Source organism: Populus nigra, chromosome 1 (genome assembly GCF_951802175.1).
Source record: "Populus nigra chromosome 1, ddPopNigr1.1, whole genome shotgun sequence".
In the NCBI taxonomy this organism is placed as follows: domain Eukaryota; kingdom Viridiplantae; phylum Streptophyta; class Magnoliopsida; order Malpighiales; family Salicaceae; genus Populus; species Populus nigra.
This window is the reverse complement of record NC_084852.1, coordinates 18,282,005-18,306,268: the sequence shown is the minus strand read 5'-3', so window position 1 is coordinate 18,306,268 and position 24,264 is coordinate 18,282,005. Positions and strand designations below refer to the sequence as shown.

Genomic DNA, 24,264 nt, shown 5'->3' with positions numbered 1-24,264 from the left:
TTAAATGACTACATACGAGCTATCAAACACCTGGAAAACGATTTATGATGTTTCTATTCGAGGGCTTGCAACAATGTTATTATAAAACCGGTGGGTAATTTAGTGGCTCAAGACATCACTAAGTTCAGGTTTTATATTGAATTATTTGGGATTCATTCGGTAATTTTAATTGATCTAGTAGATCAATTTATAACCCGATCAAAATATAAAAAAACCCAACTTAATTTTAAAAAAATAACTTTCTTTTGGAATAAGCAACTACGTATGATGTTCTTGAGAAGGGTTTGCAATAATTTTATAAAATAGAGCTTTACCTGTGATTAATCCAGTAATTTATTGAACTTAAGTATAACTCAAATCAGATTTTATATTGAATAGGATGAGAATTGATTTAATCAAATCCAGTAAATTAATATGTGACCCAATTAAAATACAAGAGAAATTCAGTTTTGTTTTTTAAAAAACATATCTTTTTAATTAACACATCACCCGATGAAATATTGAATTTTATAGCCATGATGAACAAGACTTTGTTTTGTAATTGGCTACTGGTGATGAGTAACATCAATTGTAGTTTTCATTCATTTACTGCCTTTATTCGGTGCAAAATAGTCAGTGGACACATTAATGATGGATTCCCTGGATATTCATGAACGTGTGGCCACTACTTGATGTAAGAGAAAAACAAATTATACGGGGAAAGGTTACACCAGCCAAACACACCCAACCACATCAATTATTATTATCATTATTTATTTCACTGCAAAAAATAAAAAAATTGTCGATTTTCAGCCAAGATTGTGACAGAAACGTTATGTGATTAACCGATGATTTTTTTTCTAATTTGATGTTTGATGGCTTTTAGTTTTTATTTGGTTTTATGTTGTTTTAAAAATTATGGCATTTTAATTAAGCAATTGAAAATAAAATAGGTTGTTAAATTCTAAAATTAGGTTGTTACCTTGAAATTGTATACAGAGATAATAAATTAGGATTTTCAAGTTGATAAGTTAATTTTTGGTGAAACATGTTTGAGATTAATAAATAATTATTTGCTGTATGAAATGATGCTAAATTTTCAGGAAACGTAAGCATTAATATATAATTAGTTAGTTTGAGAATTTTGATTAATTTAAAGAGTATATTTGGATCCTTTTATGTTTCCTTATAAACATGATTGATTATGTTCTAATTAAAAATAAATAAAATCTTTTATATATATTTTTTTTCTAGTATATTTTGAGGGAATATTTTCATCAGTAAAATTTATTCTAATTTACCGACGAAAATATTCCGTCAATATTTTCGTTTGTATTTATTAATTTTCTAATAGTCGTTGTTGACTAACCCAAAGTATCAATTTTATATAATAAGCTTTGAGATGTAGATATTCTTGAAAGATTAACCTAGATTGATAAACATGTTACATGTTTTACTGGCTATTTGGTCTGTGCTTTATTGCGGGTGGGATCTAACAAAAATTAACACAAAAACATAAATGTGCAAGTGTTTTTGATGTGTTTTTTGACATTAAAAAAAATTAATTGTAAATTAAAAGTCTGACGTATGCATTTAATTAAATAAATCAAGAATTATTTGTGTTAAAAAAAAATCATTAATGATAACCACAAATTGAACTGAAAAGTTGAAAGATTGATGTAGATAACAATAAAAGCTTTCATACATAAAATATACACCATAAAATCTTCATAATCTGGTCCTATTCCATCTCTTGAACATAGAAAAACTAGCAATCCTACGAAGATCAACAACAAATATGGATATTTTTGTTGGGTTTTCTAATACACATACATGCAATGAAAAATATAAATTCAAAATCTTTTAGGTGTCCTAAGATCCCATTAGATGGATCAAGGGTTTGTGAATTATACGAAAATTACTTGAAGATCAAATATTTGTTTTAACTTTGACACAAGTCATATTCGTTTTAACCTATATAAACTATCATTGAGAAATATCATCTGCAAAGGAGGTTTGGGATCATCTGCAAAGGTTATTGACACAATCAAATTTTACAAAGCAATATCAGTTAGAGAATGACATACGGGCTCTTCATTAGAAGAACATAAGTATTCAAGAGTTTTATTCTGCTATGACAAATCTTTGGGATTAATTGGCTCTTACAGAATCGGTAGAATTAAAGGCATATGGTGCCTATATTGAGCTATTGCCTGAAAAAATACGTTTTCAGTCTTATTCTGAAAAGAGAATTCTTTCTGCTTCGAATCCTTCTGTACTAGTAGTACCCTTTAAGTCATTCTTTAATCATCAAAATAAGCCTTACACAAGAGTTTGGCTTCGATCAGTGCAATTTCTATAAGCAAAGAGGGCATTGGAAAGCCTATTGTCCCAAGTTGAAACAACAGAATCAAGCTTGAAAGCATGGCAGCTAGTCACAATCTAATGCTCATAGACCACCTTAGGGTTATAAACTACCATACCACAATACTGCAGTAGTAACTTCATAAGGCTCTATTACCTATCTTAGTACTCTAGCTATGCAATTTTAGAATTTTCTCTCCTTACAGCCACAAGCAATGTCCACTTCTCTTTTCATAGGTCAGTTGCCTCATAGTTCCTTAGGTATTTCATATTCTGAATGGATCTTAGATTCTAGTGCTTCACATCATATGTCTCAAGATTCTTTATATTTTACCTTTGTGTCCCTTTCGCCCTTTATATCTGTTATGATTGATGATGACACTCTCATTCCTACGTGTTGGTTATGTTATTACACCTTACTTGTCTCTTCCTAATGTTTATCTCATTTCAAAACTCAAATTAAATCTTGTTTTCATTAGTCAATTATGTGATTTTGATGATTATTTAGTCATATTTTCTTTTTTTTTTGTTGTGTACAGGATCTGCAGTTTTAAAAGCTGATTGGGACAGGTCGTAGGGAGAATGAACTATATATTTTGGATGAATTAAAAGTGTCAGTTGCCGCTGCTGCTTCTACTACTATTGATTTGTCTTTTTTTTGTTTGAGTCTTTCATCTTCTAGTTTTTATTTATGGTATTCTCGTCTAGGTCATGTTTCATCTTCTCGTTTGAGATTTTTAACATCCATAAGAGCTTTAGAAAAATTACAAATGTATGGTGTTTTTTTTTTGTAGTAGATGTAAACTGACAAAATTTTCCGCTTTACCTTTTAATCAAAGTATTTCTGTTTCTTCTTCACCATTTGACTTGATTCATTCTGATGTATGAAGACCTTTTTTTGTTGCTATAAAAAGAGGGTCTTGATATTATATTTCATTTATTGATGATCATACTCATTATTGTTGGGTTTATTTAATGAAACATCGTTCTGAATTCTTTGAGATGTACACAACCTTTTAAACTCTTGTCAAAACTCAATATTCTGCTATAATCAAATGCTTTAGGTGTGATTTGGGTGGAGAATACACCTCTAATAAATTTTGTCAGTTGTTTGCCTTAGATGGAACCATTCACCAAACTTCATGTATAGATATTCTTGAGCAAAATAAAGTTCCTGAAAGAAAACATAGGCACGTTGTCGAAATTGCTCATTTTCTCTTGTTGTCTGCTTCTATTCCTAGTGAGTTTAAGGGAGACGTTATCCCTAATGCTGTAAGTTTGATTAATATCATTGCATCACCTCATAGTTCGGGTTTGTCTCCTTTTGAAAAGTTATATGGATGTGTCCCTGATTATTCCTCATTTAGAGTTTTTAGTTGTACTTATTTCATTCTTTGTCCTTTGCCCTCATGTAGAACGCAGTAAGTTGTCCTCCCGATCTATTATTTGTGTCTTTCTAGGTTATGGTGAAGGTAAAAAAAGGTATCGTTGTTTTGACTCAATAACTCAAAAACTTTATGTGTCTCGTCATGTTGTCTTTCTCGAACATATACCTTTCTTTTCTATTCCATCCACTACTTATAACCTGGCTAGACCTGATCTTATTCGTATAGATCCTTTTTATGAGGATTCTGATAGTTTATCATCTTAAGTTCCTAGTACCTTAGATACTCCTCTCCATGTTCAACCAATTTGCACTCATAATTCTGCAGGTACTGACACTTTACTCTCCAGCACACCTAAAGCTCCATTCTTATCTACAACTTCTCAAGCTTTATATGAGATAGTGAATCCATCTCTATGTCAATCCATACGCATTCGTAAGTCCACAAAACTACCATATTTTACTTATTCTTGTTATTCTTCATCATTTACTTTCTTTTTAGCTTATATTCATTATATATCTGAGCCCTCTTTCTAAAAAAAAGACAATTATTGATTCTCTTTGGCAGCTGGCTATGGATGAGGAACTTTCTGTCTTGCATAAGATAGATACTTGGGATCTGGTTCCTCTACCTTCTGGTAAGAGTGTTGTTGGTTGTCGTTGGGTGTATAAGATCAAGACTAATTTTGATGGGTCTATTGAGCGATACAAAGCTAGGTTGGTTGCAAAAGGATACTCTTAATAGTATAGTATGGATTATGAGAAGATATTTTCCCCTGTTGTAAAAATGACTACTATTTGTACTCTTATTATAGTGGCTTCGATTCGTTAGTGGTATATCTCTTAACTTGATGTTAAAAATGCCTTCTTGAATGGAGATCTTCAAGAAGAAGTTTATATGATGCCCCCTCCTAGTGTTTCACATGACTCTAGGTATGTTTGTAAGCTTAATAAAGCATTACATGGTCTCAAACAAGCACCTCGTGCTTGGTTTGAGAAATTCTCTGTTGTGATCTCGTCTCTTGGATTTGTTTCTAGTAGTTATGATTTTGCTCTTTTTATTAAGTGCACTAATGTAGGTAGTATCATTATATCTTCATCAATAATGTTCTGGTTTAGACATTATCATGAAGTGTGTTTACTCTGTCAAATCATGTTTATTCTCAATACCATAGTCATTAATTCTTTGAATAAGATTTCATATTTTTTTTTTCAAATTTCATTCCACCTTGCAATCAATATTATTTGAGAACACGTGAATCTTTTTTTCCAATTCATCTAGGGTAATGAATTATCTCATGATCACTCAAATAATTTCATATAGTTCATGTTATACCCAATATCTGCTTGTTTGTTATCCTTGGTTAGGATAACGTATAGTCATGATCAAAGCATCACATGTCCTATATAAAATAATTTAGTGATCTCAAGTCCAATGATCACTTACATAACTGTCAAGTGAGCCTTTCCATAGACATAAGTGATCTCTCTATATGGAATTCTTATTGAGTCAATTCAGTACTGTATATGTCATCTAACAGGTACCTACATATTAGTTTTAGGTATTCCTCATGCATTAGCTCATGAGAACAATTGTTTCTTTTTATAAAGGAAATAACATAATATATATAAGTCTCAACAACTTTAGTTAATTTCTATTCTTAATAAAGCATTGACTAGAAACATGTAGCAATAATGTTTTGATGCAATAAGAATCTCGTTATTATAATGAATTTATAATTTTATTTGCAAAATATTTTTTTGTTCCAAGTGCTTTATCTTTACTCCAAATTCATTAATCAAATATTATATTTATTATATTTGATGAATATTAAAGATAAATAAAGACTTTATTAAAATAAATATGTTTATATGAACAAAGTCAAATAATATGATGTGTAACTAACCGATTATCAACAACGCATATACACTAACAATTTTCACTTGTTGGTGTCCTATGATTTTGTGTAGATCTTGACAATGTTATCCCATGTTAAATATTTTTCATGCATTAAATGACTAGTACTTAACATTATTATATATCCCATGTTAAATAATTTTCACGCATTATTAACTAGTACTTAAGAGCTTTCAACGACATGAAAAATGATTTGGATTAGTTATACACCACTTCACCATTAAACAGTTTTATCGATGGATTCATTCCGTCGGTCTAAGGCACGCAATTTGTCAGTAAAATTCTTACCGACAGCATCACCGACGGAATATCGATCATCAGTAATTCCCTGTTTCGTCGCTAACTCTATCAGAAATAAAAAAACCAAACCGACGGTTTTACAGATGGCGAACTTTTCTGACAGAATATTTCTGTCTGTATTTTCAACAGCAATCACCGATGGAATGGTCGTCGGTGATTGTGGCATAAGCGATAAATATTTCAGAACTCTCTGTAAACTATCGATGAATATATTCTGTCTGTAGTAGCGATGCGACAGAAGATATCCATTGGTGATTGTGGCATGGATGGTAATTGTTTTGCAACTCTCGGTTAAATACCGACGGCCTGGTGTCGTCTGTAAGGCCGTCGGTATTTATTTAAAATATTTTTTAAAAAATTATTTATTAATAGTAAAAAAAACTAATTAACCTAATAAATAACAAAATAAAATTGTATTAAACATTAAAAATATACAAATAATGTTAAATAATATTCATCCAAATATTCATTACAAATTTAATGTGTTTCAAAAACAAAATTAAACAAGAATAACAAAGGAGTTGGAGGAGGAGAAGGAGGAGGCTGGTTGTTCCTGGAACCGTACGACCAAAAAAGGGATGCACATGTATCATCACCCATCCTTGATCTCATCTCCATGACCATTTGATGGTGCTGATCATAATTCGTCAAGAGTCGTTTATATTGTTGTTTCAAGGCCATGAACTCCTCAGACTGGGTGCTCGATATTGATGAAGAGCTCCCAACGGTTGAGACACTACGGGCCGACTGCAAGTTTTCAACCGTAGTGTTGGAGAGCCCGTAGATCTGATTTTTTTCAAGTCCACCAGACAATCCTACCTCCATCCACAAATCTAGATCGAAATCCGGATGGGTCGAAGGATCGTCCCCATATCTCTCCCTCAACCAGCTATTATAGGTCTCCTGAATTTTTTTTTTTAAAAAAATCATCATATTCAAGTCAAGAAAATAATAACTTACGAAATAAAATGATTGAAAAAATATACAATGAAGTGTTGAGCATGGTTATCCACGAACTGTTGCACCCCCTTTTGGCGGTCTTGACTCCGCACGTGCGTCTCTACAAACAGCTCCATTGGGCTCGGCTCACGTCCAAGAGACGTAGCCTGTAAGGAAAAAAAAGGTTGCAAGTTAAATATATTTATAAGCAACAATAAATTAATTAACGATATATTTCATTTAAATTAATCTTACCATCCGCTTCGCATGTGCACTGAATGGGACAGACTCGCCGGTGTGTGTGGTCACCGAACCATGAATTTGCCGGTACCGGTTGTCGGCACCGGACTATATACGTCGTGTGAACCGCTCAGACGTCACGTGCTCAATATATGTCATCCATATATCCTCCGAGATGAATGGCGGTTTGAATTTTCGCCAAACCGCCACCTCATTCCATCCTTCAAGACCGTTATCTCTCACATATCTTTTTGTTTTTTTTTTTGTGTGTCATACCAAAAATCACGCAACCTACTTTCATAGTAACAAATTAGAATTTAGAACATAAAATTATAAAACAAAAATAAATATTACTTTCAATGTTACCTAGTTGCCGCGTGATTCTCCCATACCCTCCTCACAACATTGTTGTCCGCGCTATCCCACTCAAATTTATGCTGTGTATATAAATAATTCATTTAAAATAAAAATAGTATAAGATATGAAATTATAAAAATAATTTATTAAAAATAAGCTAGAAATTAAAAGTTAACACCTACTTGAAATCGTCGAAACCATGCATCGATATTAGGTCTCCAGTCAGGATGTTTGGAAACCTGACTCCATTGAAATAATGGAATCTTCATCGATGATTTAAACACCGATGTTATTGTCCGGGCAGCCTTAATGTTTGTGAACATGAAATTAAATAAAATTAATAAAATATTAATTAGTTGTTCATAAATTATGTTATAAGTATAAAAAAAACTAAAACCTAAACAAACTGACATTGAAAGGTCATCCTTTCATTGTGCCTGATACTTGCGGGTGAATTAACCATGCTATGAAGGTACACCACCTCTGCGCTGTGAAACTGCGGTAGAAGAGGTAGCATCACAAATTGACGCAGATTCATCACCATGATCAACACCTAAGGATACGTCCTTCTCGCTGTTAAAAGAACTAGCTGCAACCGTCTGTTGACGACTTGTTGTAGATTTCATTCTACGCATCTGCACAAATTTATAAGAATAATTACATAATTAACTTTGATTATTTAAAAAAAATTTGGCAGCACCTCCCCTATACTAGAGACTACCCATAATTTTCAAACCTACAAATCTTTACAATAACCACAAACCAATTGACTCCATTGGAAAATCTTATATACAACCTAACATCTATAGAAAGTAAACATCTATATATGTTCAACTAACATCTATAGAAATGCATAAAGTGTTTTCATGCTTTGCCGTCAGAAGGATGCACCATCACTTCATCAACCGCATGATGTGATTGGTGTCATATTATGTGCTCAGCAGTCCTTGGTGACATGAATAACCTCTACAGTCTAGGTGTGATTGGGAAGTATCTAAGTTTTTTATATGCCACGAGAGTCTTTCCCCTACCGGTTATAGGAATGCCCACATGTCATGCACTCGGTCAGCTCAGCATTTTCAAGGTAATATAATATGCAGAAGTTAGGGCTCATGTCAATTTTCTGGTATCCTAAACCAAGGGGTTTCATCAGGGACTTTGCAGTATAAAAGTTCTCTTTTAGCCTGTTCCCTTCAGGTAAAATGCTTATCGCCCATTCGATAATCTTGTCATAACCGGCCTCACTCAACCCGTGATCTTACTTGATGGTGAATACCTGTGCTACGACCGATAATTTATTGTGGTTCGTGCAGTCATCCCATAATGGTTCGTAAGAATCTTTCAACATATCAAAAAACCCTGTTGCATCTGCATTATGTTCTTCTTCTACGATTGGACATTCACTGACATTACCTTCATTCATTCTCATTGCATCCATAACCATTTTCCTGTAAGGATTACTGTTGTCATTTCCAACTTCATGCACGTTGTTAGCACTAGAAGTTGACCCAACCACCATATCTACCATGCTCTCATTAGGAACAAATAGTTCTCCGTGTGCATACCAACACAGGTAATCCTCCATGAACCCTTTGCTTAGAAGATGCATCGTTACAACATCTTGATGCATAAACTTTTTATTTTTACACTTCATGCATGGACACCAAATATCGCCTTCAGTAAAATTTCTCGGAATAGATGTTGCGAAATTAATAAAACCCTGAACCCCGTTACAATAATCCATCATCCACAATCCTTGAGGCGAGTTCCGATACATCCATGAACGATCATCCATAACTTCTATCAAACCTCTATAAAATTATAACGACAACATGTATTAATTAACTATGTTACGTAAATAAATTTATAAAAATATTGGTTTGCCCTGACATTATCCAACAAACTAAAAAAATATTTATGTTAAATATTCATTATCAATTATTAACTATCAACGTCCATACAAATTTATACATATATAAATTTACGGAAACCACAACTTAGAATTGATAAAAATTAAAACGAACATGTTAAACAAGCAATTATTTATTTCATCACAACACATCTAATTCGGTGTAATTCAAACAAAGTTTCAACAATTTACAAACAAATACAATTTGACAAAATCTAAAACAAACTATAACAACTACAAAATTATACATTCATACTACAAGTTTCTTTGACAAATAACAATCAAACAAGTACATACGTTAACAAAATATATATACTAAAAAAAATAAAAAAAAATAAAATTGACATTTAAATGTTAAAACTAAAAAGGATAAATTTACTTATAAAAAACAATAAAATCCACAATAAATTGCTCGAAGAACGAATGTTGTGATCACGTACAAAAGTATAAGAAACTTGAGTGCTTGTGTTGAGAAGAGGGGGAGAGCTGGGATGGGTGGTTGACTGTAGTTTGGGAAGGGAGAGTTGGGATGGGGAAGAAGGAGAAATAGAGAAAGAGAGTGTCGGCAGAGTGGGTATATATTAGCTTTTACCGATGGATTCACCGACGGACATGTTCCGTCGGTATACCGGTCGGTGAGTCCGCCGGTGACTGTGCCACGTCACTGTACGGAGATCCCGGTTTGAATCCCTCGATCATTCCATCACTAAAATCGTCTGAAAAAAAAATCAACATCATCACAGCGTTGCAACTTTTCAAAAAAATAACCGTATCTCCGATGAGTATTGTCTGTCGGTATATACCGACAAAGTAGAGATGGAATTATTTCTGTTTGTAATTCTGTTCGTCACTTTTCTAGTAGTGCACTGAGTAAATACAACATGTGTTTGCATAACCAAAACAAGTATGAATAAATCCATACTTTCATGGTTGTTGTATATGTAATAAAAAAGAGAAGTTGGTTGAACTCTTTGATGAAGAGTAAATGACTCGTGGAGTAGTAAATTGTGACTTCTGGGATAGGAATAGAGAGTAGACATCAGTTCTAAATAAGAAGGCTTTTACAAGAGTGATGAACTCTTGATGATACTACAGTACTTCAGCGATGACTATTGTATTTTACAAAAAAATTTGTTGAAGGAAGAGTTGTAATTAAAAAGAATGAACTTATATATGAGAGCGAGATTTTAAATATATATGTGAGTAGTAACTATCTTATATTAAAAAATAATGAAAAAAAATGATATGCTTGTGTACATAAAATTAAACCCTAACACAGTAATTTAGGGTTTTATGTTAGAGTAATGTCCATACGTAGAACTTATACATACAAGTGACGACTTCCTATTGGTCGTTTTAACAAATAAAATTACTATATATGTTTGAAACCGAGAAGAAAACAAAATCTATCCAACCACGTGCAGCACGAGGTCGAGGGACCCATCATCCCCTTATAAAAACAAGCCTTTGTCTTGGACATTGCCTACGTACAATATCTGAAGACACACCACTCATTCCCTTGCGCTCTCAACTCACACGTTCCACCATGTCTTCTCTTCCTTACCCTTCCAAGCAATCATCTGCAAGCGATCATAGGCTTAATTATCAGTCAACATCTTCGCGTTATAACCACGAAATTAAGGCCACACTAGAAGTAAAAACTGTTGTTCCACCGCCAAGCAGTAGGGGAGGAGGAGAAGGTGCAGCCATTGATCATAATGGTGTTTTCTTGACTTGGGAGGATTTGTGGGTGACTGTTTCCAATGGGAAAAAAGGCAGTAAATCAATCCTTCAGGGCTTAACTGGTTATGCTCAGCCTGGAGAGCTTTTGGCTATAATGGGTCCTTCAGGCTGTGGCAAGTCAACACTTCTTGATACATTGGCAGGTAACTAATTAGATAGTACTCAGCTTTTGGAGTTTGCACATCACAACATATCTGATCCTCTCTTCTAAAGTTGATCAAATCTTGAAAAGCTCCCATACATTATAAGATCACAATAACACTAATCAAGCTGATCTGCATAATCTTTCTTGACAGCTAATTTATGTGTTTCAAATGTTATAGTTTGACTTGAGTTTCTGTTGCAGGGAGACTGGGTTCAAACACACGACAAACAGGAGACATACTAATCAATGGCCACAAACAAAGGCTGGCTTATGGTACATCGGTAAGGAAAAACAAATTGAAGAAAATGATGAAAACATTAGGAATTTTATATCATAAACTATAATATTTGAAAGCATTAGGAAAGACAAATATTTTCTATAAGGTTTTTTTTTTCATTGATGCATACAGGCTTATGTAACTCAAGATGAAACCTTAATCACAACATTAACAGTCAAAGAAGCTGTGTACTACTCAGCTCAGCTCCAATTGCCAGACTCAATGTCAAGGGCAGAAAAGAAAGAGAGAGCAGAGGTGACAATAAGAGAAATGGGGCTGCAAGATGCCATGAATACAAGAATTGGAGGATGGGGATCTAAAGGACTTAGTGGTGGTCAAAAGAGGAGAGTGAGCATTTGCATAGAGATACTAACACATCCGAAACTTCTCTTTCTTGATGAACCCACAAGTGGGCTTGATAGTGCAGCATCATATTATGTCATGAGCCGAATTGTTAGATTTGACAGCAAGGATGAAAATAGAAGAACTGTAATTGCATCCATTCATCAGCCTAGTGGTGAAGTCTTTCAGCTTTTCGACAGTCTTTGCCTGCTCAGTGCTGGTAAAGTAGTGTATTTTGGCCCAGCTTCTCAAGCAAATGAGGTATTTGAGCATCAAAATTTTGTAGGCTTAGTTGATCTAATATATGTAGATCATATAGGAATTAACAGCTTGACTAATCCTCATCTTTATTTTGTTTCAATATAGTTTTTTGCCTTAAATGGCTTTCCTTGCCCGACTCTCCAGAACCCATCTGATCATTTCCTGAAAACCATAAACAAAGATTTCGAAACGGTATGTTGTCTTATCCAAGGTCTGGCTTTGCGGTATCTTTGGTTAATTAGTATATCAGGATAGAAGAGAAGGAGACAATTAAGTATTGATTGGTTGAACACCAATGTAGACAATGGTGGCTTCAAGATTCATCTTAAAATGTTCATAAAAATTATGATTATGTCCTTCACAGGATCCTGAACAAGGTTTAGAAGATGCAATTACCGCAGAGGTAGCGATTAATACTCTTACAAAGGCGTATAAATCATCAGACCATTATCAACAGGTTAAAAGACTAGTCACAGAAATATGTGAAAAGGTATGCTCCAATTCCCTCCCAATTTTCTAAGTGATAAATTCTTGATATTACAGTCATTGAAAGGGATTTAACAGTCAGATGGACACAGGATTGTGGGACATTAGAGGAAAGAAGCCACTCTAGCTTCCTTACTCAGTGTCTTGTGCTTACAAGAAGATCTTTTGTAAACATGTATCGAGATCTTGGGTACTATTGGTTGCGGGTCGCCATCTATGTCGCATTAGCATTAGGCCTTGCCACTTTGTTTTACAACCTTGGATCTGATAATGATTCAATTCAGGTATGACATAATATACAACTCAACCGGCCTTGATTTGATTTTATTAATTACAACTTAATTAACATGGAGCCTAAAAAATCAATATGGTTTCAGGATAGAGGTTCTCTGCTAATGTTCATAGCTTCTTTCTTAACGTTCATGACAATCGGAGGATTCCCTTCTTTTGTGGAAGATATGAAGGTATAGACATAAATCAGTGCAAATATATTTTTGTTCCAAATTGTATGTTTATTTCTAAATGTTTTTCTCCTCTTGAATCCAGATATTTGAAAGAGAAAGGTTAAATGGGCACTATGGTGCCACTGCTTTTGTTTTTGGCAACACATTCTCCGCCTTTCCATACCTGTTGCTGATATCGGCAATTCCTGGAGCAATAACTTATTACCTTCCTGGACTTCACAAGGGATATGAACACTTCATATACTTTGTTTTAGTATTGTTTGCTTGCATGATGTTGGTGGAGAGCTTAATGATGACCGTTGCGAGTATGGTGCCAAATTTTCTGATGGGAATAATAACAGGAGCTGGGATTCAAGGTTTCATGATTCTAGGTGGGGGGTTCTTTAGATTGCCACATGATCTCCCTCAGCCATTCTGGAAGTATCCCATGTACTACATTGCCTTCCATAAGTATGCCTACCAAGGAATGTTCAAGAACGAATTTGAAGGACTAACATTTCCTAGCAATCAAGCCGGAGGGCCACGGACGATTCCCGGTGAACAAATTCTGAGAGATCGATGGCAAGTGGAAATGGGTGTCTCCAAGTGGGTTGATCTTGCCATTTTGCTTGGAATGGTGGTTCTATATAGAATTTTGTTCTTGGTTATTATCAAGACCACAGAGAAGATAAAACCTATTATTACAGCTATTGTATCGGTACGTCCCAAGCAAACAACACAAATCATGGAAATCCCCTTAACTACACCTTCGCATGGGGATCAATCTGTAGTCTAGGAAGATCAAATCGCTTGTGTTAGCGAGCATTGAAGAGTAAATTTACTCTGCATGCTACACAGTACTTAAGCTAGTATCATGCTCAGCACCTTTTCCTTTATTAATGTCTTGGCTAATAAAATTCTGTTGCAAGCTCTCAATTTGTTCTCTCATATTAGGTTTTTAAAGTTGCAGACGAGACCAATATGGGAGCTCAAAGGCTAGCTTCTTTCAAGAAGCTATGCTTGGAGCTTTTAGTCCAACCTCTTAAAGACAATGTTGAGGTTTAGTGTATTGTTAAGTATCAAAGAATTATCTTAACCCAATAGCTTAAGCTATTAGATAAGATTTCCAGATATAATTTATATTATTCTCTAATATACCCCCTCAAGTGAAAGCCCTTTAACCTAATAAACCTGTAACCTAGTAAACCTCGCTTAACCTTAGACATCAATCTTTTCATATGCAATATTGAGCGTATAGATTGGGTGACCACAAACCTAGTGACATCACATTCTTCATGCCTTCATAAATTTTCCAAAAAGAAAAATTAAAGGGAGGATGGTCGGTCAAGGGATTATTTAATCATAGAGATTCATTAATTAATTTTTACAAACTATAGAAACTAAATAAATTATAATTAACTTATAAGAAAATCTTGTGTTTTATACCTATATGTAATTTCATTTCTTTTTTGGTAATGAAAAACTATTTACAATTTATGTAATAAATTAGGTGTATATACCATGATTGTAAATTTTGAATTAATTTGGAGGGTCAATCCTAAACTTGGATTGATGCAGTTAAAAACAAAGGAAAAAAAATCTAATTAACCTAGTTAAAAATTCAAGTTAATTTGTTGATTTGGTTACATCTAACTTGACCTGATTAAAAACCAACTCTAAACTTGTTAAGATAAATTTTTTAAAAAATAATAAAAATAATATTATTTTGATATATTTAATTTTTTTTAAAAAAAATCATGTTAAACCCTTTCAATTTATTATCAAGATTCCCAAGTTAAGTTTTACTACTATAAAATAAACGATTTATCATGCCTTTCGTATCCATACACACATTTAAACAAAACTATTTAAATGAAGATAGTCAACGACAGTCAAGAGATTATTTAACAAATTTTAAACTACAGATACTGATTAATACGTTTTGAGAAATTACAGGGACTAAATTTCAATAAACTTGAAAGAAAATCCCGTGCTGTGTATGACATGTCGTTGCTTTTCCTTTTTTGCAAGTGAAAGAATTAACAGTGGAGAGATTGGCAGTGTTAACTACATTTTGGCATCAAGAATTGTGTGTCGCTCGCATTCTTCACCGAGAGAACTCGAGAAGGAGGGAGGCAGAATGGACGGTGACGATGTGGACATGGCCGCTGCAGAGACCAACGAATCTGTACCAGTATTTTTTTTCTGGTTTTTTTTGAATCGATTTTTAGTTTTTGATTGATATAAAACACAAAAACCTTAATGGGATTTCAATTAAGATCAAAAAGAGAAATCTAATTTTGGGTTATGGTTAAAATTGTAGGAACTTGATGATATGAAGAAGAGACTAAAGGAAATGGAAGATGAAGCTGCTGCTCTTCTTGAGATGCAGGCCAAGGTTGAGAAGGAAATGGGCTCTGTACAAGGTTGTAACTTTGGGTGTTTTTTGGCTATATGCAATTATGGTCTAATGGGTTTTTGTTATTTTTTATGGGTTTATGGTTTTTTTCTGTGTTTTTTTTTAATCTGTTAGGATTTTTGCTTTTAATCAGTGTTGTGGTAGGGATGATGGGTTTATTGGAGATTGGGGGATAATGGGGCATTGTGGTGAGGATGGACTTGTTAGTGTGAGTTTAGAAGTGATTTTTTTGTGTGTGTTTGTGTGGCTTTAGGGTGAGGTAGTTTGTGTTCCGTGGTACTGGCCTTAGATTCGTGAATGTTTTGTAATATATGTTGGTTTCATGTTGTTATAGATTTTTGTAATACTGGCCTTAGATTGAGATGTTTCCTGAAGTTAGTTGAATGTTAGAAATGCAATAGATTTATGGTTTCGGAGAACTTCCGTTATCGAGATGAGAATGTTCTGTAGACTTTTAAGGGCAAGAAAGATTTTAGGGCTTAGGACTTTTATGTCATTGATTCTTTAGCTTCAAGCTACTGAAGATTTAACAGGGGCATTCCACATTGGTCATTTGTATCAAGCACTTGCATTTGACTGAATGGTTATTCTATTTGTTTACCATTTTCTATTTTCTCAATCGATAACGCGCCTAAGTCTTGGCCCTTAAGTTAACAAGAGAGATACATCACATGTCAAATTCCTATGCTTAAGCTATTATATTATGTGTCCCTTCATTGGTTAATGGAAGTGAGTAGGAATAGTAACTGCAATGATTGATTTTTGTTTTTGCATATCTTCCTCCTTCTTACTGTTTCTATGTGCAATTAGATCCTAGTGCTTCAGCTGCTGCATCCCAAGCAAATAGAGAGGAAGTAGATTCTCGATCAGTGTTTGTTGGTAATGTGAGGCCTCTTTTCCTTATTATATGGTTTGCCTTCAAAGAGTTATTTTAGTGTCAAAAACTTGTAGTGTGGATTTTTTTGGCTGGTTGCTTGTGTTACATATGTTATCAAAATGATTTCTTGACCTGGGGATAGAATCAATATTCTACCTGCCCTACTTTTTTTGTTTGGTTTACTGTAAAAATAAAGTAATTGAAATTGTTAAAGCCATACATGCACGACAGAGACATTGGGATAAGTGCTTTTTGAGATTGAACTTTTAGTGTTGGCATATGACAATGGGATAAGGGATTTAAGATGTTCTTGCAAACTAAAACGTTGGCATGGCAAAAGCGTGGCTATCTATAAGAAGCAACACAGCTTCCCCTGCCTTGCTCACCTTTTTCTTATAGCACTATAAGATTTTTATTCTTAACATGGTTGCAGGTGGACTATTCGTGCACCCCTGAAGAAGTGCAGCAGCATTTTCAGGCATGTGGGACAATAAATAGGGTCACTATCCGTTCTGACAAGTATGGCCAACCAAAGGGTTATGCATATGTCGAATTCATTGAACCAGAGGCTGTGCAGGAGGCTCTCCTTCTGAACGAGTCTGAGTTACATGGCCGCCAATTGAAGGTAAAGAAACTCTGTATTTTTCTCCCTATCTAATTGCAATCTTCAGTCCCTTAACCGTGATAACCTTAGGTTCTATTCTTTCTTTTCTCTAAACTATTTCTCAACCACAAATTGGTTTGTTCTGTGCTTTTGCAGGTAACTGTTAAGCGGACCAATCTACCTGGGATGAAGCAGTTTCGTGCTCGTCGACCCAACCCATATATGGGGTTTCCACCCAATGGCGCTCCTATGCCTCCTTATCTCTTTTCTCCTTATGGATATGGGTACACTATCTAAGAAGTGCATTAAATTTCTTAATGAATACGCTTATACTTCTTGCTTTTTCTGTCTTGATCTATAAGGAGCAATGATGGTCATTTAGCATATTTTCTTTGCACTGCAGGAAGGTTTTGAGATACAGAATGCCAATGCGTTACAGCCCCTATGGCTGAAATACTATTTTGTTTGAGGCAGCATTGCTAGCAGAGAGATTTATCTAACAAAATTTGTACTCTCTTTTCTTCTCACATGTTTTAATCATTGGGAAAGATGAACAGAAGATTTTTCCCTGCTTGGGTTGACGCGTTGAAATGTGAGAATTGGAGCTTTATGTTGTTCATGGTAGACAATGAAATCAAAATGCCTGCTTCTGTACTGCCTAAAAATATTCATGCCTGAGCTATCTTGAAAGCTTCCTCTGGTTGCAATATTATAGTTTTTGTCAGGTACATTGCTGCCTCTGTGTCTTTGCTTAAATTAAGGCTGCTTTCTTTCTGTGGAACTTTTCTGTTTGAGATGTCAACTGATGCTGCAATTGTTATCTTGACTGCTTTTCAGACCATCAATTGTTTTTACCCTAAAGAGAGTACCATCCGCCTAAAAGCTTAGTGCTTGTTTTTGTGGTTGAACATGTTTTTCAGAGTGTTTTTCTCTTAAAAAGTATTAAATTGATTTTTTTAGATGCTTTTCATGATGTCTTGATGTCAAAAAATTTTAAAAAAATTCTGAAAAAAAATTATTTTAATATATTTTCAATTAAAAAGCATTCTAAATTGCTTTACCAATGAACTATGTTAGCGGGACATGAGTATGATTTTATGGGGTATTTTTCAAGGCCTGTGATCTTGCAGGTGCAAGGAGCTTACTACTACTAAGCCACGCCTATTGATTTCCAACTCTAGATTCAGTTTGTGAGCTTTTTGTCGTTTAAATTGTGTTGGCTTGAAGTATTTGTATATGAGATAGCATTACTCAATGACTCGAGCATTGGCAACGCGAACGAATTCTTCCTGAGTTACCAACAATCTAGAATCTTATCCGAATGTAAAACCCAAATGGGTCTTGTGTTTATTAAGATCATTATAAAACTGAAAATTAAGTTGCTGCCATTACATGTGATGCATAAATGTTAGATTTGTTAATGGATGATAGATACAACTTTGACCCACTTTGCCTAGTTACAAGACTCGGTCAGGTGGGCAATGGACAGGTGCCATTCATGACTTGCTTACTGAGTTGATAAAACCGTGGCTGCTTCTGAACTTGCAGCTGATAATCCAATCATGACCGCAAAACGAGTGCTTGCTCTTACGCATTAGCTCGCCAAAAAAATTGTGGGCTTCAGCTTTTTACTTTCCTCTTGAGCTGGTTTACTTGCTTAGTGAGCTATGAGACTTTGTACTGTACCTCTGTCAGATTGCTGGTAGATGTGAATTAAGCTTTGCCCATGTATCGTTATGGCTGATGATTATTAGACCATCCCCCCCACCCGCTCATCATGGCACAAGGCACAGAGTGCTTCGTGATTTCCACAGCTTGCGTCACTATGACCAGAAGTTAAAGACAAAGAAGGCAAGCATCATGGCAATGTGTGACCCAGACTGTTTTGATTGCACGTAAGCATGTTTGCTTCTACACAAATATAGGAGTTGGTTCCGAGGCTTTTCTTTTCTTCCATGTACAATGGATATATTATAGTGATGGTGTGTTAGAGAATGCACAAAAGTCATTGGTACTGCAAATATGTACTGTTTAGTACCAATCTTCGTACTGTTAGGGCAAAGACATGAAATTTAAAGAACATATTTCACATAGTTGAAAAGCAGGCAAGTGTTTTTTGATTACTTTCCAAGAACAAATCAATCTGACAGGACGAATCCAATGAAAAAAGAAGAAGAGAAAAAGAGTCACCGATGGTGTCATGACCGGAGTGAAAACGTGGCAGATTAGTTCATCTAAAGTTACAGCACGCAGCAATTTTACCTCAAGAAAATGAAGAGGTTAAAATTTCAGGAAGAATCCAAGGGAGGCAATTAGTCACAGGTGTTGAAATTGCTTGATCTTATCCTCTCATGTCATAACATGATCCTGAGCTAATTAATGGTCCCTACAAAATCATTGATGGCCAAACCCCATAATATAGTGAAATGCACCTCATCATTCCCCTAAAGCTGTCATTATGGTCTCCTAGCCCTCCAGCATCATTCATGCAGGCACACCCCCTTCGGCTTTCATTACCCCCAACTTTCCTAGAAACCAAACAGAATTACCCCATTGAATCCTACAAATTAATCCATACCAATCCCACTTTACACATCATCTGTTTTTTTTATTATTATAATATTTATATCTCTTCTGCATTTTTCATAAGGAGAATTTACATGTCACCCAAAAGGACAAACTAGTCCATCATCATCAAGTCTAAGAAAGAGAGAGAAGAAAAAACCAGGACCCGATTTTTTTTACACAAGTGTCTTGCAGGCACTTGATTTTGGGTCCCACATAGCAGGCAACATATACTTCCTTCCATTGACACCATAAGCATTGTAACTAGCACCCGTGACCTTATCAACCAGGACCCGACCCGGATAACCTGGATAGGACCCTGACCCGAAAATCCCAGTACAAGCCGAAACAGCCTCCAGAGGAGCAGTGGGTGGGCCCTGAAAGTACCCACTGTTGAATGGATTGGTAACGGTGTTAGCCAGCAAAGTAGCCAGGTTGATGATCATTCCGTCAACTCCAACGTCTCCGTTAGGTGCCCCCAAGGGTGGTGTCTGTGGGCCATAGAGTGGCTGGTGAAACGGCCAAGCACACTGGCCCGGACACTGAACGTCCGAGTTACCAACCCAAATATAGGTTCCCCGACCCGACCCGGATTTTGTTGACCCGTGAGTCCCACACCTGTTCATGCAAAACCCATCAACGGCAACATCTTTTGCCGTCAGAACAACGTTAATGGAGTTAACGGTGAAATGGGTTTTCGAAGCCAGAGCTATCAAATGTTGGCTCTTCAAGATTTTGCCTAGTGTTAACTCTTCATGAAGTATTTGATGGCCTACGGTGAGTGACGATGAACCACCACGGTACATCTCAGTTGTCTTCCACCATGAAGAGGTGGAAGGAAGTGGGGCCCCTTTTGAGTTCAAAGAGTTGATGAAGTCAACGATTATAGACCGTTGGATAGGTGTAAACTCGCCATACCAGATTAGATTAACTGTTATGTTTCCTTTCAAGAGGATGCCGTTGTGGTACTTCAGCACCAAAGGTTGTTCTTGAACCAAAGCTGAGAGTGAAGGGCTAATGAAACAGAAGAGGAAAGCAAGAGTGGCAAGGTAGTAATTAGAAGCCATCGGTGGGGGTACGGAACAGAAACTAAGAGTTTCTTTAAGAGGGAAGGTGGTATGGGACTGGCTTGTGGAGGAAGAAGAGGGCGATGGGCTATTTATAAGAGGGAGAAGAGTAAGGAAGACAGCTGGGAGGGAACTGTGTCAATATCAAGGGAAGGACACATGGAATGGTGTGATTGGGAGGGAAGTGTGAAGAGGAGTCTCTAACAGGCTGTAAGGTTCTTTGGTGGTGGTATGTAGAAGGGTGGGTTTGGGGTTTTTTTTTTTTTTTTAATTAATAGAATATTTTATTATTTTTTTATGTATTTTAATTAATTTTATGAATTTTAAAATTAATAATCATATAAATTTTTAATAATTTTAAAATTTATAAAACTCAAATTAATAATATTTAAAAAATAAATATCAAGTTTAATAAGTTAAATTACACTTCCAGAAAATTAGGTTGGATTTTTATTGAAAAGTGTGATGATAACTTTTGGATTTTTGAAGTTTTCATGCATGAAATGAAAGCAAAGAAAAGGGCTGCTGATGAGATTAATCATAGTTTAATAACTTGTACTAGATCATGTAAACGGAGATAAATGGAAAATTCAACGTTTAAATATAGTATATTTACAATTTCACAGGTTATAATTGAAAAAAAAGTAGTTTCAACTATATATTTTTAAAAATGAAATAAGTAATACAATATAGATATGATGTTTTCTATATAAAAAAACTTATTTATTAGCTAAAACTAAATTCACTTTATGTTCATCTTAAAGAAAAATCATTCATGTTTATAGCAAAATATTCACGAACATTTTATATATTCTTTCTTATTTTTTTTATTTGAGCACTAATGACAAGGAAGGAAATACCCTTTTGAATTAACAAATAGAAGTGATAAAACCCGAATAAATATTTTCTAATGAGATGATGATATTATTTTATTTTAAAAAAAACATTATAAATTATGTTGATCTGATAGCCAAACTCTCCAAAAAAAAAATCATAATATATATCATCATTGATTCTAAAAGCTCTACCCTCGTCAAATCAAACCTCTCTATATATAAATCATGGATCCATGGCATCAGAAACCGATGGACCACAAATTGTAAAATCATCTTCTTTAAGGTGGTAGACAGAGGCTAAGGAGCTAAGGTCTGGTGCTCGACTACCAGAGCTAGCTCCTACTGCGTAAATGGAGATGTGGCCCACAGTCTCTGAGCTTTGATGACATCAAGCATTTGGACACTACTGTAAGCTTGCTGCAGACTTCGATGGTAGTGTTTCAGTGCCCTTTTCTTAAATAAGCATTTATTTAAAATTGTTATTTAATATTCTGCTGCTGAATACACGCATGATCTTTATTATATTCAGTGGGGTCCTTAGGCTCAGTTCCCCATGCTTGCTCAAGAGCTATGGCCATGGATGATGGGCCCTTGCCCCCTTCGAAAGGTGTGGCCATGCTTGTTTTGTGTTCTTCTTTCTTCCTCCAAGAGAAGAGAGGATAGGCAAGGGAGTTATGCTTCTTTCCTTTTTCTTTTTTCTTTTTTCTTTTTCTTTTTTTTACAGAGAGCAATGAAAATGTTTTTTGAAATTAAAGTTGTGTATTTTGACTACTTTTCTATTATTTAGGTTGAAATAGTGAGGTTTGAAAATTCAATCACCCGATTAAAACAAAATCAATTATGAACTCAATTATATATGTATAATTAATTAATTAACTTATTTATATCTATTTATCGAATCAATCAAGCTGATTTAATTGACTATATAATAAGATCTTTATTACATCTATTCATTTTTGTTTTTTTTTTCAAAGATTTTTCTTAGGAGAAAAATACTTATTTGAATTAGATTTGATCAACTATTTGATAAGATTTTTATCATAAAAAAATATTAATGTGCTTATAAAAAAAAATCAAAATTAGTATTTAATTATCCAAGTAACCTAGGAGGTCAACTTATAATCAATATGAGATTTTTTTTTTATCTACCACTAGTTGGATTGACTCAATTATGCAATACATAAACTTGCAGAGGTGTTCGATCTACTCTATGATTAAACTGAATTAAAGGTTTGAGTTGAGACTAAATTAATTTTGTGAAAGGAGTAGGAAAGCTAGAGAACAAGAAAGGTGGGGTTCGGTTCTGGGTGGGGTTGGTTCGTGGCCTGGAAACAAGAGGAGGCAAAAGTTGTGGCCGTCCCAATAGGGTTTTTGAAATTCTCCAAGGACAGCCTTTTTGCTTTCTGGGCAAATGCAATATTGCATTGCCCATTTGCCCAAGCATGCCCTGCCCAAATGGGGCCGGTGCCGACTCTCTGTGCTGCCACACTTGACTTCTACTTTACATGTTTTGCAAATATTGCTGGCATGCATTTCAACACCATGAGAGAAAAAAAATATCTTGTTGTTTAAAAATCAAACAATAAAATACCCTTTGATGTTAGCAGATGATAAGATAATTTAAGATAAACTCAAAGATAATTAATCCCATTAAATAATTTAATTTCTTCAATGGGATTACTATATATTTTGTTCCTGAAATACAACATTGATTACAAAAGAATACGTACCATATGGTACTGGGATTCAAATGGAGATGGGACAAAATTTAAAATCTTTTACATCACAATTTTTTTACTCCACCTAATACCAACTATTAATTATGGACGATTAAATTTAATTAACTTACATTACAAATGGAAGAAATTCTGGTAGAGGACGACCTATATACATTATAAAATCTAAAATCATTGAATTTTCTGACGAAACAACGTGGAAATATCATAAAGTGTGTTTGCTCAATTCCTTGGATTCGAGAATCAGATTTAAGCTGATTCATTCTAATTATAATCCGACTATTGCTTGACACTTGAAGTGACCTAGCTCTTTTAATTAATTGATTGATTGATTGATTGTAACGAGAAAGGCACAATACTACCATCCAAAAATCTAAAACCTAAAGAAGATTGAGGTAAATTAAATTATGACTGCAAAACTTTGATGCCATAGGGAGAAATTAATATTATTATTAATTTTAAAAAAAATGAGTTAAGGTAAAGTTTTATTATTGTTTCAAGACTAAGATAACATAGGCAATGAGAATAAAAATATATTTTGTTAAAAAAATTTAAAAAAGTTATATCTTTATGATAGTTTTGAAGTAAATTTCTATATTTTTAAAACAAGTAGCATAGAAAAAAACATGTCATTTCTATGCACATTAGTATTGGCTTTTAAAAAAAATTATTCCTTTAAAATTAAGCTAGTAGAACTATGGAAAATCCATGTAAAACTCTCTTTTTTTTCTCCATTGTTATAAATTGTGTACAAGAAACATAACTCATGGAAACAAATACATCAAATGTGTTCAACTGACAGTTTAGGAGTGAGACAATATATATATATATATATATATATATATATATATATATATATATATATATATGATCCGAAGAGCTCAATTATTTATTTAAGCTCTACGTACATTCCATTAACTTAATCATCCAACTTCTTTCCGGTGGTCAATGAAAACAGCTTTAGGTATAATTATTAAACAAAAACAAATCAAACAAAAATCCAAACTCCCTGATCATGTCTTAATGTTTCAATCGCCATGTTGTGATGTAAAAAGAAGAGTAAATGGAAAGAA

General features: G+C 34.4%; 3 protein-coding genes across 6 annotated transcripts; 2 read left to right on the top strand and 1 right to left on the bottom strand.

The window, feature by feature from the left end:
• Positions 1–10,885: 10,885 nt before the first annotated feature.
• On the top strand, positions 10,886–14,023 carry LOC133693316 (ABC transporter G family member 1-like). The gene is made up of 8 exons (XM_062114505.1): positions 10,886–11,276; positions 11,480–11,559; positions 11,688–12,158; positions 12,264–12,350; positions 12,523–12,648; positions 12,737–12,928; positions 13,022–13,108; positions 13,191–14,023. Exons 1-8 carry the CDS (start codon positions 10,937–10,939, stop codon positions 13,881–13,883), a joined length of 2,076 nt encoding a protein of 691 aa, XP_061970489.1. The 5' UTR covers positions 10,886–10,936; the 3' UTR covers positions 13,884–14,023.
• A 1,081-nt stretch (positions 14,024–15,104) lies between these two features.
• LOC133704500 (polyadenylate-binding protein 2-like) lies at positions 15,105–17,768 on the top strand. Of its 4 annotated transcripts, none has more exons than XM_062129338.1 (6): positions 15,105–15,281; positions 15,411–15,513; positions 16,317–16,390; positions 16,817–17,008; positions 17,144–17,271; positions 17,391–17,768. In XM_062129338.1, the coding sequence occupies exons 1-6, from the start codon at positions 15,228–15,230 to the stop codon at positions 17,437–17,439; spliced, it is 600 nt and encodes a 199-aa protein (XP_061985322.1). In that variant the 5' UTR covers positions 15,105–15,227; the 3' UTR covers positions 17,440–17,768. The 4 variants fall into 4 exon arrangements, with proteins under 4 accessions (XP_061985322.1, XP_061985329.1, XP_061985346.1 ...); XM_062129345.1 differs by having other exon boundaries at positions 15,106–15,275; XM_062129362.1 differs by lacking the exon at positions 16,317–16,390 and having other exon boundaries at positions 15,106–15,275.
• A 1,806-nt stretch (positions 17,769–19,574) lies between these two features.
• On the bottom strand, positions 19,575–20,703 carry LOC133704491 (protein EXORDIUM-like 2). Its single transcript, XM_062129326.1, has one exon. It carries the CDS (start codon positions 20,617–20,619, stop codon positions 19,729–19,731), a length of 891 nt encoding a protein of 296 aa, XP_061985310.1. The 5' UTR covers positions 20,620–20,703; the 3' UTR covers positions 19,575–19,728.
• Positions 20,704–24,264: the final 3,561 nt, after the last annotated feature.

Excerpts from the sequence above, each read along its gene's own strand:
- LOC133693316 (XM_062114505.1), top strand. The coding sequence starts at position 10,937 with ATGTCTTCTCTTCCTTACCCTTCCAAGCAATCATCTGCAAGCGATCAT. Across the intron at positions 12,929-13,021 it reads CTGATAATGATTCAATTCAG|GATAGAGGTTCTCTGCTAAT; the intron begins GTATGACATAAT and ends ATATGGTTTCAG. Across the intron at positions 13,109-13,190 it reads CTTTTGTGGAAGATATGAAG|ATATTTGAAAGAGAAAGGTT; the intron begins GTATAGACATAA and ends TCTTGAATCCAG.
- LOC133704500 (XM_062129338.1), top strand. The coding sequence starts at position 15,228 with ATGGACGGTGACGATGTGGACATGGCCGCTGCAGAGACCAACGAATCT. Across the intron at positions 16,391-16,816 it reads GATCAGTGTTTGTTGGTAAT|GTGGACTATTCGTGCACCCC; the intron begins GTGAGGCCTCTT and ends ACATGGTTGCAG. Across the intron at positions 17,009-17,143 it reads TACATGGCCGCCAATTGAAG|GTAACTGTTAAGCGGACCAA; the intron begins GTAAAGAAACTC and ends GTGCTTTTGCAG.
- LOC133704491 (XM_062129326.1), bottom strand. The coding sequence starts at position 20,619 with ATGGCTTCTAATTACTACCTTGCCACTCTTGCTTTCCTCTTCTGTTTC.